This window comes from Podarcis gaigeae (genome assembly GCF_964106915.1).
Source record: "Podarcis gaigeae genome assembly, chromosome: 1".
Lineage (NCBI taxonomy): Eukaryota > Metazoa > Chordata > Lepidosauria > Squamata > Lacertidae > Podarcis > Podarcis gaigeae.
In genome coordinates, this window is record NC_139678.1 from 36,030,008 (window position 1) to 36,047,112 (window position 17,105).

The 17,105-nt window shown below is 39.0% G+C and overlaps 1 protein-coding gene across 4 annotated transcripts in view; it reads right to left on the reverse strand.

Moving 5' to 3' along the window:
• Window positions 1–17,105, reverse strand: part of SCFD1 (sec1 family domain containing 1) — a 40,433-nt gene that overhangs the window by 22,940 nt on the left and 388 nt on the right. For 2 of the 4 annotated variants that reach the window (XR_014565406.1, XM_083743495.1), the window contains exons 2-10: window positions 15,408–15,478; window positions 13,560–13,648; window positions 12,660–12,750; window positions 10,867–10,989; window positions 10,499–10,586; window positions 9,195–9,284; window positions 7,804–7,859; window positions 4,208–4,293; window positions 3,727–3,826 (exon numbers count right to left, since the gene is read on the reverse strand). Coding sequence is in view for 3 of the 4 variants with exons in the window: in XM_083743495.1 (XP_083599621.1) it covers window positions 3,727–3,826; window positions 4,208–4,293; window positions 7,804–7,859; window positions 9,195–9,284; window positions 10,499–10,586; window positions 10,867–10,989; window positions 12,660–12,750; window positions 13,560–13,648; window positions 15,408–15,478 (794 nt within the window). In the remaining variant the exon portion in view is untranslated. Of the gene's footprint in view, window positions 1–3,726; window positions 3,827–4,207; window positions 4,294–7,803; window positions 7,860–9,194; window positions 9,285–10,498; window positions 10,587–10,866; window positions 10,990–12,659; window positions 12,751–13,559; window positions 13,649–15,407; window positions 15,479–16,936; window positions 17,074–17,105 lie in introns of those variants that run through there. The other 2 variants (XM_083743496.1, XM_083743497.1) reach the window with 2 other exon arrangements.

A 17,105-nucleotide genomic window follows, 5' to 3' on the forward strand; every position in this document is an offset into this window, starting at 1 on the left:
CACACAACTATAATAAGCATTTCACACTGGCATATGATTGTGTTCAAATTGTAGAATTGTAGAGCTGGAAGGAACACCAAGGGTCATCTAGTTTAACCCCATGCAATGCAGAAATCACAACTAAAGCATCTATGGCTATCCAACCTTTGCTTAAAAACCTCCAAGGAAGGAGAGTCCACAACCTCCTGAGGGAGACCGTTCCACTTTCAAACAGCTCTTACTGTCAGAAAGTTTTATCTGTTGTTTAGTCGGAATGGCTCCTAACTTGAAGCCATTGGTTTGAATCTTACTCTCCAGAGCAGGAGAAAACATACCACTACAGAGGTCTATTCTCATGTTGCCATAGCTTCAGGTATTGTGGTCCTGAGTCATTTAACTCGTTATAGGTCAAAACCAGCACTTTGAATTGGGTCTGGAAACTAAGTGGCAGCCAAACCAGGACTGGCATTATATGCTCAAATAGTCTTGCCCCGGTGAGCAACCTAGCCACCAAATTTGGCTCTTCAATGGCTTTAATTCAACAGCAAATGGGAGGATACTGCAATTTTCCAAGCATTTTCTCCTTATACTGACTGGCATTATTATATTTCAGCTCCATTTATATCTATTTTCCCAACCAAAAATACGGTAAAACTTGTGCATCTGTGTAGGAAGAACAGACTCCAACGCTTCAGGTGGTAGGAATGAAATGGGGGAGATGAGGATGTCCTATGGACAACTCAGTTCATAAGAATGGAAAGAGGATCTAATAGACTGATACTGCCATGGGAGGGGTGGGGAGAAAAAGAGAGAAAAGAGTTGGGTAGGAGAGCGCCAAGCCTACTCTTTGCTTTGCTTGACTCCTCTAGTAAAGAACTGAAAGATATTAATGTGAATTATGGGGAAATGTCTACCCCACTCAGGAGAAGAAAAATATTTTCTGTACTTTCACAGAACACAACTTTCTGACTTCCAATGAAAAGAGTAATGCAATTCTCTACAGATCAACCTGTTTATAAGCAGCAATGGTACAGTTATTACCTAAACAGATGAATTGCTATAAATATGTAGCTGGAATGGCATTTGGTTCAGCATGCCACAATCTCCCTTGAGTACATCAGCTGAGAGAAAAATGAACATTGATTTAAATGAAGAAGAAAAAACTTATGTAACTTTTTCCCATTACAAAAATAAAAATTCTATAAAAGGGATAAAATGCCCCTAAATAAATTATACTAGCTTTATGAAGTATTAATTCTGAAATTCAACTTGTATGTCAGAAATGTTAGAAAAACATCTATAAACTCTATTTAAAATGTTTCCCAGAAATATGCTTTTAAGAAGTGGTTATTATTTGAATTTCAAAGGTAACTGTATCCTAAAAACAATTTCATATTTCAGAACCCCCACCTGCTTTAAGACATAATAATACATTTTCTTGAAATAGTTTATTTTTATTAATATATGTGATCAGTATTCTCCATAGGCAAGGCTATGAGTGTCTGTGCAGATGGAGTGTTGTAATAACATGCTGAATTCCACCCATATTTTATTGTATTACAATTTGAATTCCATACAAATCAAAATATTATAAATTAAAAGTAGCAGCAAATATACAATTAAAAATCAATATGAATGTTTAATGTGATGCATATGCTGTCTTCAATCACAAATCCACAAACATACCATGGACCACCACTAGTGGTCCTCGGACCACAGTTTGGGAATCTCTGGTTTGGGTTCATAAACAAAAATGAAGGATTTTTCAAAAAGAAAGTTAATATGCCCAGATTGGTAGCAAGGGGAGTTGTCAAGTCTTAAAAGACTGATTTATTTATTATGGCATAATTTATTATGGCATAATTTATGTAAGTGGACTCTAGGCTCCTTCAAATGCATAAAGTTACATGTAGATGGAAAGGCCTGAAATAGTCTAACAGGGCTATATCCTCTGGAAATTTTAAAAGCAGCTCTGGTTAACAGCTATCCATAATTCTTTAGTTTTTCTTTCCCTAGTTAAAAAACAGCAACTTGTAATCGCAAGACTGTCTTGTTATTCTTTGAGTTTCTTAATATGGAACATCTACACCATCTTGTGGCGATGATTAATATTTTAATGTTTAATGTTGATAGTTGTGTTATGAACTGAATAGGAATTATAAAACAGTACTAAATATTATTCTGATGATATGTGCAAACTTCATGAAATATTCAAACAGTAAACTAAAAGCTTTTGTTACAACAGGTAAAAATGATCCTAAGTATATTTAATGGCTATATTTCATTTAAATTTCTATACCTCCCATCCTCTAAGGATCACAGGGCTGTTTACAATATAAAAACTCAAAAATACATAACATAGAAAAAAAAACAGTTTAAAATGCCATAGATTGTTTAATTAGCCAAAGGCCTGGAAAATGAGGAATGGTTCCTATAGATATGTAACGAAGGCACCAGGCGAGCCTTCTAGGAGAGCATTCCACAAACTGGAAGCCACCACTGAAAAGGCCAATTCTTGTGCTACCTCCCTCCAGACCTCTTGCAGAGGAGGCACACTAAGAAAAACCTAAGATGATGATTGTAGGTTGGGGGTAGGTTCATATGGGGAGAGGAATTCTTAAGTTATTGTGGTCCCAAGCCGTTTAAGGCTTTATAGTCAAAACCAGCACTTTGAATTAGGCCCGGAAAACTAATTGGCAGCCAGTGGAGTCAGGCCAGGATTGGTGTTTTATGCTCAAACTGTCTTGCCCTTGCTGAATTCTGCACCAGCTGAAGTTTCTGAACCATCTTCAGAAGTAGCCCCACATATACATTGCAATAATCTAACCTAGAGGTTACCAGAGCATAGACAACAGAAGTTAAGCTATCTCTGTCCAAACAGGGGTACAGCTAGGCTACCAGCCAAAGCTGTTGGAAGGCACTTTGGACCACCTAGGCCACCAGAGCCTCAAGCAACAGCAATGGATTAAGAAGTATCCACAAGGCACATTCCCTCTTCTTCAGAGGTATTGTAACATCATCGAATACAGGCCTCCTTCCCATCTGGTCTAAAGGAACCACCCATTAAGAGTGCCTCAGTCTTATCCAGACTGAGCTTCAGTTTATTAGCTCTCATCTCATCTCACTGTTATTACTGCATCCACTATGCATATCACTCAACTTCAGTGGTCTACAAATATGGCAACCAACCCATGTAAATCCACCTCACCAGAAAGCAAGTACAAAAGCAATGTACTTGTAGAGCAGCAAGTGAAAAACCAATCTCACTGACTACTAGAAATAATGAATGGTTATGAAGTCCAGCCAAAATTTGAGGAATTTGACAGCACAACTGTCATTATGTGAAAGTTAGATAGTAACCAAATTTGTACTACAGCAGACCACAGCCTCAAATTACATTCATAAACAGTTATAATGGGAGGGAAATTATGGTTCAAACTAACAGCTGTTTTGCACATGTAAGGATTTCTGTTTTCCTTTATGTGGAAAGAAATGGGTTTTTAGGCAGTTTTACCAGCCATGGATGGGGAATCTGTGGCTCTACAGATGTTGTTACTCAAACTCCCATCAGTTCTAGCTAGCATAACTGATGGTCAGGGATGATGGGAGTTGTCATCCAATGCTATCTGGAGAGAAACGATTTCCCCATTCCTGTCTTAAGGCAAGCACTGAACCAAAGTTTTACATTATTGAGCTGGTAATAATAATAAACAAAAAATATATAGTCACAAAAAACAAGTTTCTTACCAGTACATCGTGCACTAAGGCTTGGTAGGTCCAAGTATGGTGTAGAGGAGTTGCCAAATCGATGTTTCTGTCAACAAGTACTAAGAGAGGTCTCTGGAAACTAAATAAAAATATTAAGTTAACCTGAAACATATTTGGAATATTTCTGTGGCCAAATTCATTGCCAAACCCTGCAGAATAGTTACGAAATATGAAGCATTTTGCCACCTGCTATATAATAATAATAATAATAATAATAATAATAATAATAATAATAATAATTTATACCCTGCCCATCTGGATTGGTTTCCCCATTTTAAAATCATTCCATCATTTTAAAATCATGTAGAATGTTTTTCTCTCCTTAGGATTTTAAATCCTAATATTGCTATATCTTCCAGCTAAGCAGATGAAAAGCAATGACATGCTGCAAATCTGCAAAGCATGAATACATATAGGACTTTAAAACGGACTGCTGAAAAATACAAGTAGATGTTGATACCTGAATTGTCCAGCTCCAAGTGTGTCACCTGTGAAAAGGCTGTTTCTGGCATCTCTGAGGTTCTCCCGGAGTTTCTTATCTAGTTTCTGAAAAAGATTTATCAGAGCTTTCATATATCCATAAAGGTAAAGGTAAAGGGACCCCTGACCATTAGGCCCAGCAGTGACCGACTCTGGGGTTGCGGCGCTCATCTTGCTTTATTGGCCGAGGGAGCCAGCGTACAGCTTCCGGGTCATGTGGCCAGCATGACTAAGCCACTTCTGGCAAACCAGAGCAGTGCACAGAAACACCGTTTACCTTCCCGCCAGAGCGGTACCCATTTATCTACTTGTACTTTGACGTGCTTTCAAACTGCTAGGTTGGCAGGAGCAGGGACCGAGCAACGGGAGCTCACCCCGTCGTGGGGATTCGAACCACCAACCTTCTGATCGGCAAGTCCTAGGCTTTATGGTTTAACACACAGGGCCACCTGCATCCCCATATAGCCATAAATATAGCTAAATATAACAGAATGAACCTGTCAATTTCCCCACAGCCTATATGAGGTCGAAGTTGAAAATAATGAGAAAATGCTCCATGATGAAATAATGGTAGAGAGATAACCAGCTTGAGATTACCTTCTGGAATTGAAAAGGTGGGGTATAAATATCTCAATAATCAAGGAAAGTTGAAAGATCCAAACTTGAGAATGGAGCATTTTAAACTTACTGTGAATGCTCCTTTTGGGAATGTGAGGGAGACAATGGGCTCAGTAAACACTGGCTAAAGATCCACTACCCAGACATAGACAGGGGTAAGGTAATGAAAGTAAAAGCTTAGCAGCCAACCCTCACATCCTGCCTCCAGTTCCTGCCCTGTTGCCAAGTTCTTCCAGACCTTAAGGAAGTGAAAACTGGGAGACAAAACCAAGAGGAAATTCAAGAAGAATCGTAATCAGGAGAAGAAGAAAAAACTATGAAAAGGCATGACACAAAGAGGATGTCTGACAAGTTCAAATGTTGATGAAATTGCTGATATAAAAAGGAGCCAACTGAAAAGGCAAGGTCAAATAGAAAACTGGATACCACTCAACCACAAGGATTGGTCAGAAGGTCTTGTGTGTGTCCCCAGAAGCAGCATTCACATTATTCAATGGTTTGTGCTCTGTTAGAGCCCTTCAGTAAACAATGGGATGTGCTCAAGCTACTCATCATAAACCAGGTAACTGTGCTACAAATCTCCAAAACAGAACCATTAGCAGAGCGAGCAGCAAATGCTGCTGAAGTCCTGGTGGAATGAGCTGAGCTGTGGTCTTTAAAGGTGAGGGAGTGAGGGATATGTTGGATCTCATAAGCCACTACAATAGATGTTGAAAGCTTTGCTAAGGTGGAGCAAGACAAACAGGATGTAACAAAGGCATGTGTCACTGTGGTAAAATCAGACATCAGATTTCCTGTACTGTTTCTTTTGCACAGCTATTCTTATTTGTTCTTGTTTTTCCCCCAGAAGGAATCTTGAATGCCCAGACTGAGATAAACTAACCTATTCCAAGCAAGGCAGGGAAAGGAACTGGAGCCAATATGAGGGGTGGCTGCTAAACTATTTCATTTTACAGTGGTGCCCCGCAAGACGAATGCCTCGCAAGACGGAAAACACGCTAGACGAAAGAATTTTCCGTTTTGGAGGTGCTTCGCAAAACGAATTTCCTATGGGCTTGCTTCGCAAGAGGAAAATGTCTTGCGAGTTCCTGCGGGTTTTTTTCCGTCCCCCCCTTTTTCTAAGCCACTAAGCCGCTTATCCGCTAAGCTGATAAGATGCTAAAAGCCACTAAAAGCCGCTAATAGCGCTAACCCACTAATCCGTCAATGGGCTTGCTTCGCAAGACGAAAAAACCGCTAGACGAAGAGACTCGCGGAACGGATTCTTTTCGTCTTGCGAGGCACTACTGTATTATTCCTGCCTGTCTTTGGATGGGACTGAACCCATTGTTTACTGAAGGGCTCCTGCATGCTCATAGAGAAATGTCATTTTCCTATGAGCCATCAAAATTTTGTGATAATGGTTACATTAGATGTCCCACTTAGCTAACACTTCCATTGTTATTGTGATGACTATGTGAACAGCATAGACACCTTTGGTGTCACTTTTATTGCATAGCAATGCTACATCATTCTGCAATCTTTTCTTTTTCATGTGTTACCGTCTTTGAAGGCTGAGTGTTCATACACTCCTTCCACAACGATTTAAGTTCATCTACATTCTGCCTTTATTCTTTCATGGAACTCTTGGAAGTGTACACAGGGTTCTGATATTATCTCCCATCCAAACACTAAGGCGATCCAAATCTTTTCATAAGAAAGCTTCATGAAACAACAAAGTCTTAAGTTGGCACCGAAACTCAGTACAGACTGTGCCAGATTGCTTTTTCTATACAAAAAGCACCACACTATTTCCTGTTGAGGACAGTCTGACACTGCCAGTCACCACTAGACATGCCTGAGTTGCATATTGCAAAGATTAGACCAGGTATAAGGAATAAGGTGATCTTTTAAGTACACTACCCCTAGTTCATGTACAAATACACTGTTTTTCTCAGTTCATGCCCTTGAGAGGCACTAGATTACATATGGGCCATTTTTAAAAAGGGGACAAACAGGCCTTTCCACTTTACATCACAGCTATCTCCTCCCTTCCCAAGTATTACTGTTTTAAAAATATTCCACTATTGTTGCAAGCTAGCATAAGCTCAGTACTAACCCCACAATCTTATGCACACTTAACTGGAAGTAAGTCCCGCTGAACTGAATAGGACTTGTGTCTAAGTACACATGCATAGGGTTATGCTGGACCAATAAAGAAGCTCTATCTTACAAAGAACTCAATATAATTTAGAGTTCTTCCCATATCCTCAACCTTGTCTGAAGAGACAACACTTTCATATGCCACTAGCTTTCCTTCCTAGACTACAGGAGCGCATGCCAGGATGTAATCAAAGACACATAAGACACATGCACCTAGAAGCAAGGGGGCACTGCATACCCAGGTCAGTTAAGAGGCAGCTAGCCAAGAACAACATACAATACAAGACATGGGAAGTACTCAAAGGTGGTGGAATGCTCCATGATGGAGAAACCACCACATCAACCTAACCTCTGCTGGCTTAACATTAGCAGGAGCTGGTTGAGCAGATTTTCCTGATAAGGCCTTTTAAAACTATTCCCTCCCACTGGAACCAATGGGAGGGAAAATAATTATGCCCAGAGTTTGCATACTTCTTAAATTGTGCACAGAGTGCACAAGCCTAAGGCTGGTTTATGTAGCACTAAACCATAGCTTGATGCTATGTCCAAACCCAGAAATTCTACTGCACATGTCTTCCTAAGAACTGCAGTGGATAAAAACATTCTTAGATCGTGTCTGTTTAGCTTGGTACACACAAGTGGAGTTACCATGACAATGTAAAGTTACACTGACCGTTCTGTCTCCTCTGTGATATAGCTCGGTAAAAACAATTGTCTGTCTGCTGTTCTGCTTTCAGTTAAACAGTGATTCTCCCTTCATAATGCCTGTCATACATATTTCAAAAATTAATTCAGTTGGAATATTTCACAACTCACCACTGCCACCATTTCTGCTGCTGTTCCTCTTGAACATCGGATTATTGGAATAGCTCCTATTAAAAAATAAAAATTTATTTTGGGGGGAAATGCTGTTATAAAGTCTACCACGTTTCTTTTAGGATAAATGGCTTTTATATTGCCTGCTACCAAGTTAGTTTTATTAAATAAATATGGGTTAATAATATTTAAACAAAGCTTATGAAAACTTTTTAAAGTGCTCAGAAATTCCCTTATTCAGAGGGAATTTTTACTTTATATCTTCTTTATATCTTCTTTATATCTTTATATCTATGTTATATCTTCCAGGAGTAATTGAATTGTTTGAAACCACATTCTGAAACATCACAGCTTGAGTGACAGATTATCACTGTCATAACAGCACATGCAAACTTAAATAGGGAAGCTTTTCCTGAATAATTCTTAATTTTTAATCTTTAGCCAGATACAGATGGGTAAATTGTAAGCTCTGAGTTCAAACAATTCATATATCAAGAACATCTAATATCTATCAATATCTTTAATTCCTACAAATTATTAAATGTTCAAAGAGAATAACATGAAATCATATCATACTGTTGCTGTCCTCGGTCTAGGACTCTATTTCTTTTCTGACAACATTTACAGAAGAAGTCCTTATTTTACAAAGTCCAAGCCAGTGCAGAAATGGGGTTGTATCCAATGAACTGTTCCACCAACGCATGGACTTCCACTTCTCACAAACCCTCTCAAATCTGTTCTCCCAAGTCTCTGTAGCAGATTCAGGGAGGTGTGCAGGGAGGGGAGCAGTGGGACAGGAAGAACCTTTTCTCAATTACTTTGTTATACAACACCCATAGGGTTGGATCCACAAAATCCAAGTGGAAGTGGGTGGGCAGAATATGATTTCTCCATAGCAGCTCCCAAAAGCCTCTCCAGAGGTCTGGAGGATACTGCTGAATGCGGCAGGAAGCTGAGGGCAAAGGGGAGGTCCCTGAAAATGTGAAAATTTCTGCATGAGCAAATTCACTTAACCATTGATCTGTACAATTCCTATGCTTTCTTCTCCTCTCTTCCAGCTGAATTCACCCTCACTTCATGTTTCACTACTATTCATGGTGCAAAATAGTATGTGTGCCAATGTTAATTCCAAGCATGATGAACCAGCTTCAAATTCTTTTTTGAAACTCTGCTTTATAAAAGCATTTGAAGCTGGTTTGCAAACTCTAGGAATAGGTAACCATGAATAGAGCTCAATTCAGTAAAAACAATTCAGGGCACTGGGCATTTTTGAGGAAGAGGTGGCTCGCTTTATCCTAACCACCTCCTTCGAATTACATATGACCTAATGTAGAGGGAGTTTCACAGCATTCCTTACAGAGGTATGATATTTAAGAAACCAACACACTTACCAAGTGTAACAAAAAAACAGAAAAGGCTGTCTACAATTGTATCCATTACAGTCTCCATTTCCGTGTCTGTTATATCTGGTCTGTTGATGGCTGCAATACCAAAAGGGAGAGGAGGAAAAAAAATCAGATTACAGTGGTACCTCTGGTTAAGTACTTAATTTGTTCCGGAGGTCTGTTCTTAACCTGAAACTGTTCTTAACCTGAAGCACCACTTTAGCTAATGGGGCCTCCTGCTGCTGCCGCGCTGCTGGAGCCTGTTTTCTGTTCTTATCCTGAGGCAAAGTTCTTAACCTGAAGCACTATTTCTGGGTTAGCACTGTGTGTAACCTGAAGCATATGTAACCCGAGGTACCACTGTACTGTATAAATTAAGCCTATGTATCATTCACTCTAGTTTAAAAGCTGAAAATTCTAGCAGACCAAAACAATCTTAAAATTCCAGGGTGTATCCAATGCTGTCTGTTGTGTGAGAGGTTATCACCTTAATCTCTTCCCCCTGCAGCCTTGCGTGCACCCTCAAAATTTGCCCCAAAGGGATGAAGGAGAGGAAGCAAATTTGGGGGGCACGTAGGGGGCTGCAGGGGTGATGAGAGGAAGCAGCAACCTTGTCGCATGAGCAGCAGTCTGATTGCATGTTGGATTCTACCCTCCATTTATGTTTCTTGCCTGATAGTAAAGATATATATCCTGGGTCTATGACACAAAAATAAGTTACTCGGTCTAAACAGCAGAAAGCACTTTATGTGCTTACTTTCATAAACTTCAATAATCCATTACAGCTCAGTAATAAATGTAGACAAGTAATCAAGGCGAATAATGGAAAATGAAATCAGTAGCAAAACTCCACACCGTCACCAGCATTAGAATGTCTGCGTGCACATGTGGGAAAATGGTTGCTTGTACATAAGAGCATGAGCAAAGTTCTTATTATTGCAGGGTGATTTCATAGCTAAAAGCATCCTTGGAGCATGAACAGCGCGTGAATAGCTCGTGCTATCCCAAATGATTGGTCCACGTAACATAGCCTGATCGTCTGTGTGGTCTAGTGCGATGGCCCTTATCTGCTGCCTGAGAACAAGTTGCATTCCTTGTATTTTGTATCTTTCTGACTTTACACAATAAAGGCTGTGCTGCAGCAGCTCTAAAGCAGCCAGATTTCTTCAACCCATCTCTGTGTGAGACTGATTCTTACTGATGGCGAGCAGGATCTCGTCATGCACATACAGAATTACATTATACACCATTATGTTCTCTTAAAATTCTAGACATTTAACAAAATAACTGTTTTAGAATAATCCACCTACCACGATACGAAACAAGCTCCTTGTTTTGATTACATAATAAAAACATATCATCTTCCAAAGTAATGAAGTTGAGATATTGGTCAAAAACCTATACATCAAAACAAAGGGATCGTTAGTAAGAATAACATGCAAATGATTAGTTTATATTAAATCAGTAATATATCAAAACATTATTTTTATTTAAGGAACAACAAGGGCTTATATGCAATAGCAGTATTATCTTTGCAAAATAGTTCCAACCTGCACAAATTGAAATACCCAAATTTGCCAACTCCCAACTTAAGAACCCCACACTTCAAAAAACTTGTTGAATCAGTTTTGAAAGTAACAGGTACTCCAATATGAATGTTTGGAGTAATGTACTTTACCTTAGCTACTTGTGCTACTGCACTGGCACCCAGAGCAGCATTTGCAATATCTTCCAGTTTACTTCTTGAAATGGCAGAAATAAAATTTAAATAATAATATTCGTAAAGCTGGTTTCTAAGATCCTGAAAGAAAAAATGAATGCTAAAAACACCAGATTTTTTAGATTAAAAAGTATACTTTAAACATGAAATCCTTTACTATACAGTAGTGCTTCTAAAATTTAATCTCCTATAAGGCAGCATAACCCATGCCAATAACAGACAATAGACCCATTTAATATTATCCAAGTATCCACACTTCAAACCAAAAATTAACAGAATATGCCATTCTTTATTTAGCCTGTTTTGACCCCAGTAAGAAGCTTTTCTGCTGAGCTCATCTGGGTAAATTTTGAATATATTGATTAGTTCATTTTTCTGCACATTGTGTTATTGCATCTGTCCTGGATTAGATCTGTCTAGAGAAGAACAAAGTCTGAGATTTGAGTTTAAAAGCCTCTGCAGTGTCTGCAGGTGTCCTGCAGGTGTCAGCAGTGTTAAATTGATATGCCGGACATTCATTCACTAAAACCTGCAACCTAAATTGCACCAATACAAAGGTTGTGGCCTGCCCTGTATGGGCTTTGATGGGAGAAAAAATTAATGTATGCAACCTGATTATATATAATTCCACTAATACCATCTGTTGCCTCAGCTTGTATAATATACATTAAATCTACAGGAATGGGGCATAATGAATCATTTTCATGGGCATGGTTCCAGAAATCACTCCAAGAGATATCTCAGATTATGAAATGTTACATTCAAATCACCTGAAAACCTTAATCAAATTAAGAATGTTGCAACAATTTTGGCTCACGTTCTTTACAAAAGGTGAAAATCATATTGTCATAATCCTCAGAGGTTGGGGTAAAAGAGAATGAAGGTTTTTTTCCCCATGTGAAAAGGAGATTTGAGTTACACCTGATATTCACTGCTATATCAATTTCTGGATTTTAAGAAAAAGTTAAGCAAGCCAGCCAGTGTTACAAACTGAGATATGAAAGCTAGGAGCTAAATGCACCTTAAACCTAGGTTATGGGTGCAATAATGGAATGTCTAGGCACACTTTTTTATAACAAGAATACAAAGCTGAAAATGAAAGAACTGCAGCTAAAATATTATGCCCATTTTTCACATGATCTGGTCCTTCCCCTGCCCACCCCCCTAATATTCTTAAGAGGGTCTCTTGTCCAGTCTTCAGAGAGTAGCTGGAAGTGGGGAGGCAGAAAAAGGTCTTCCTTTCTTTCCACTCTGCAGTTTGAAATCTTAGGCACAGTACTGCGCCCAGAGCTCAGAAGCTGCTCATGCTAATGAAATTCCCTGTCGCAAAATGCGCCTAGAACAATGGGAGCTTCGAACACTTGACAACTGATATATTCATAGACACTAGCACAGGTAGTAGATAGACTTTAAAACTGCAAGGAAAGTAGTGAACAATCATACAAGACAACACGTTTGCAGGGGCTACAGCAGTAGAAAGCTGTCTCTCCTAACTGCCAACGACACTTAAGAACCTCTCAGATCCATAGCATAACCACTGTAAGTAGTAAGAGTATTTTCTAAGGAGTTGGCTCATCACTGGATTTGCTGATGTGGAGTACATGCTGCAAACAATGAAGTCACAGCCCTAACATCTATGCAACTGAAGCATAAACACTACCTTTTATCTGGCAGTAAAACAAAGTCCAGTTTCTTGTGTTACAACATGAATTTTTAAACTCTTACAATGGACATTAAGCACGTCACACTACCTGGCACAGCCTGTCAATATTTTCCTCTGTTGGCATTACAAAATATATTGCTGGAACGTCTGGAATAGAATCTCGATCGGAGTGCAGAAGACTGGAAATAAAAGAACATGCTTCATTTGTGAACTGTTCTACTCTTTCTTGAAACAAATGGAACAACAACAAAAAGCCCTAGAAACAAAAAAGGCTTCAACAGCTTCAATCCTATGCACACTTGCTTAAGGCAGAGCTTAAGCAATCAGCCTTCTTCCAAGTAATCATCTATTGGATTGGGCACACGGCACTTTCTACATAATTTGCTGATGCAGAAGTAATGCTAGTTTTTCTTTAATTGCAGTTTAACTGAAAGCCTGCCCAAGGAAGGTGAATTCCTTTCTCTCCTGTTCCCTTCACTATAGTTAAGCAGTTTGTTGACCACACATCATGAATTGCAATCAAGGTTAACCACGGCATCTCAGTGTACCCATTCATAGCTTGTATGATTAGTCTGAAAAAAAGGAAAAGGAGCTGTCTCAGGTGTTTCAAAACTATGACTTGAAAAGGTAGATTGCATAGACATAAGTATAATGAAAATATATTTTTCAGATATGCTCTTACTGTATGCCCAGTAACTTGCAAAATTAAAACTGTTTTCAGCCTTCTCTTAATTTTGTAATCAATGTAATGGATTTATGTACTGTTTTAGGTAAAGACTGGCATACTTAGACATGCCAGAGCTTCAGTCTGCTCTTTACAAGATACATCACTGTAAGCATAACTAGCATCCTTCAGCTTGCCATTATTGGCCAGTTACCCAGCTAGTGGTTTAACATCCAACCTTATCCTCCTCACCATAAAAAACCAGTTTTTTCAAACAACGTATAAAGTAACACAACTGCAAAACGTATACATATAGATACATACAGATGTAAAGTAATGCCCATGTCTCTTAATTCTTTCACTGACAATAATGGAGATATTATATCTTGGCCAAATCTGTCATAAATGAGAACCTGCAACACAAAAATACCTATTAGCATAATTCCAGTAAGGAACATGACATATTTGGGGGAGAGGATAGGACTCTTTTGAGGTCAACCAATCAGAGAGGAAGAAGAATGCTACGGTCAGGTTTTATTAGTTGCATACACACTAAGCAAACTAGAAAGCAATGTCAGTGCATGGATCACCATTCACTTCAGTGGGGCCGGAGCAGAGGTTGTGCAGCAGCTTTATGTCCATGAGCTTGTAATTATTTAACAGATAAAGGGGTCTTAAGCAACATTTCAGATCTGAAGGAGTCAGTCACATTCTCATATGCTTTGAAATAAATACAGTGGTACCTCAGGTTAAATACGCTTCAGGTTACATATGCTTCAGGTTACAGACTCCGCTAACCCAGAAATAGTACCTTGGGATAAGATCTTTGCTTCAGGATGAGAACAGAAATCATGCTCCGGCGGTGCAGCCACAGCAAAAGGCCCCATTAACTAAAGTGGTGCTCAGGTTAAGAACAGTTTCAGGTTAAGAATGGACCTCCGGAACAAATTAAGTATGTAACCAAAGGTACCACTGTAATTTCCTTTAAAACATATTATTATTTAAAAAATATGAAAACAACAGGAAAACATATTGTTTAACATTGCATTTTTTTAAAAAAAATATGGGCAGCCTGTCATACAAAACCAAGAGAGAATATTTGGACATAATAACTAACCATGATTTATTGTGAAGGGAATAATTCTAGATGAACCATGGGCTAAAATGCTTTTCCTGCTCCCTCCAGTGCAGTTGAATTAATGTTTTTTCCCATGTTTTTGATTAAACACTGTTTAGTGTCTAAATCAATCTCAATGTTATGTCTCAAGCTTCAACTGTACAGTGGTACCTCTAGATACAAACTTAATTCATTCCGGAGGTCCATTATTAACCTGAAACTGTTCTTAACTAGAGGAGTGCTTTCACTAATGGGGCCTCTTGCTGCCGCTGCACTGCCGGGCACCCAATTCCCATTCTTATCCTGGGGCAAAGTTCTCAACTCGAGGTAACTCTTCCATGTTAGCGGAGTTTGTAACCTGAAGCGTTTGTAACTGGAGATACGACTGTATTTAATGTTGTTTCTCAAAAGCAGGCAGCTTCATAATATATGGCTTGTTTCAAGCAAATCAGAGTTAAGATTAACTGGAGTTTCTCAGGGTCACACAACACAGCAAGCCTCAAACAAATGAATGAAAGAAAGGAAAAGCTTCAGAGCTCCTCATTGCAGCCATGCCAGAGAAGGAGGGAATGGGGCAGTGTGCATCTGATGCTCACCTATCTAGTTCCTGTCAGAATTAAAAAAGTGTTTTATGATAACATCTGGACTTAAAAACCAACTGGAAAAGGTAACATGCACAATAAAGGCTGAAATGGTTCTATCATGCAACATTAAAACACAGTCACAAACAATGTTTCTTAAACCATTAGTACAGTTTCCTCAATAAAATCCATCACCAGTGTCAAATACACTACCAAAGTAATTACTTCTATCTACTCAGCTATGTTTACTTTCAGGGCTCTTCTTTATGCAGTTCTATGGGGTCACGAAGAGTCGGACACGACTAAACAACAATATAATTAAAACACTTTCATTTTCATTATCAGCAATTGGTCCAAGTCAACAACCTATTTCGTAAAGCTATAAAATGTCATTTTCAAGAACAAGGCAAATAAGTTAATTTGAAACTAGAAATGATTACCATGGATGTAAAATTGGCATATAGTTTGACTTACTTTCCATACTGGTTCACCTGTACTGTTTTTAACAGGTGGCACATTGAAATTCAACATACGTTTTAGAGCCACTGAAAATGAGAGAAAAGAGGATTTTGAATAGTTTTGAAAACGTATGACTAACCACATAAAATGAGAGAAAAGAGGATTTTGAATAGTTTTGAAAACGTATGACTAACCACATAAAATCTATTGAGAACGTTTTCAAAATATTGCAATCTGCTTATATGTTATTTCGAAATAAACAAAGCTAGAGTTTATTTATTTGAGATTATTGTAGTCAAGCAGTATATAAATTGTTAAAATAAAATAAATACAGAGGCCATGGCTGCTGTCTTATTTAAATTGATAACAACATTTGTCAAGATGTGTGGATATTGTAGCAACTGAAGAGACAAGAACCCAGGAGCTGAAACCTCGTCTAGTAAAATAACAGTACGTTTCCATTGTACTTCTTATGTACCAAAGCCTTCTTATACTCAGAGACATAAGTATGATGAAAATTGATGTGAAAGTCATATTAGATATTCCCAAGGCTCTGCCCTGAGACTAAAACTTTTAAAATAATCCATGAACAAACGCTCGAATGGGAAAAAAATGGCAAAGGAGATTCAGCAGAAAGTGTAAAGTGTTGCACACAAGGGCACTGAATTTACATATATGCTGTCAAGTCCAAACTGGTAGTGACTTCTCAATATCTCTGACATAAGAAGAATGAAACTGTAATAAAAAATGTGTGTGTGTGTTGAAGTCTGATGAAGAAGTCTAGTCCTAAACCCAAACCCCGGCATGAGTGAGTCCATGAAGATTTCATACACCTTTACTGTTTGTGTTCCAGAATGGTACTAATAAATATATGTTCAATATGGAATGCTTTGGCAATTAGAAGCCATTGGGACATACTACACCGACCTGCTTCTGACTGGATAACATAGGCAAACCTATTTGTTTGAAACAACCTTCCCTAACCTGGTAACCCCCAGATGTTCTGGACCATAAGTCCAACCAGTGCTGATTGTGGCTAATGGGAACTAGTCCAAAAACAACTGGAGGACACCAAGTGAAGGAAGTGAAGGGCTGTGCTTCAGTTTGGAGTAGTAACACCAGCCATTAAAATCACAGAAAAACACCCAGCCTAAAACCATCACGATTGCATTGGTGACATGTTCAGAACTCCTCGGAGCACAGCTTGAAAAGATGAAAAAAATGCTGACTCTGATAAACCTTATATTTTCCTTTGAGGATGATGCATATAAGGTACTAAAGGGGCATTACTTGGGGATCATTTGTTCTTGTATCTTCTAACAATGCCTTGAGAATTGCTTAACGCGGGTAGGCGGATGATGCAAAGGCTGCTTTTAACAACGAACAGCATTGACTCCTCTTTAAGTTTAAGGGCTCCTTTGGAATAACTGTAATGTCTATGAAACTGTGACGGCAGTCTCTCCGTGGACATGGTGGGGTGGGGTGGATTCCCCCCCCCCTTTTGTACCAACTTAAAATTCCGTAGTGGTCTGTGAAGTGCCTGCTGCCCTATAATCCCAAAGTGTTGTTGCTGTTCTTATAAAACCCGAGGGTTGGAAGCAGCGAAAGAAGAAACACAGCCGCGCCAGGAAACTAAGAGCAGGATACGGGGTCAATACAGGGAACCCCCTCGGCGCCTTGGCCGCCACGGGGCGACCCCCCCCCCCAAAGTAA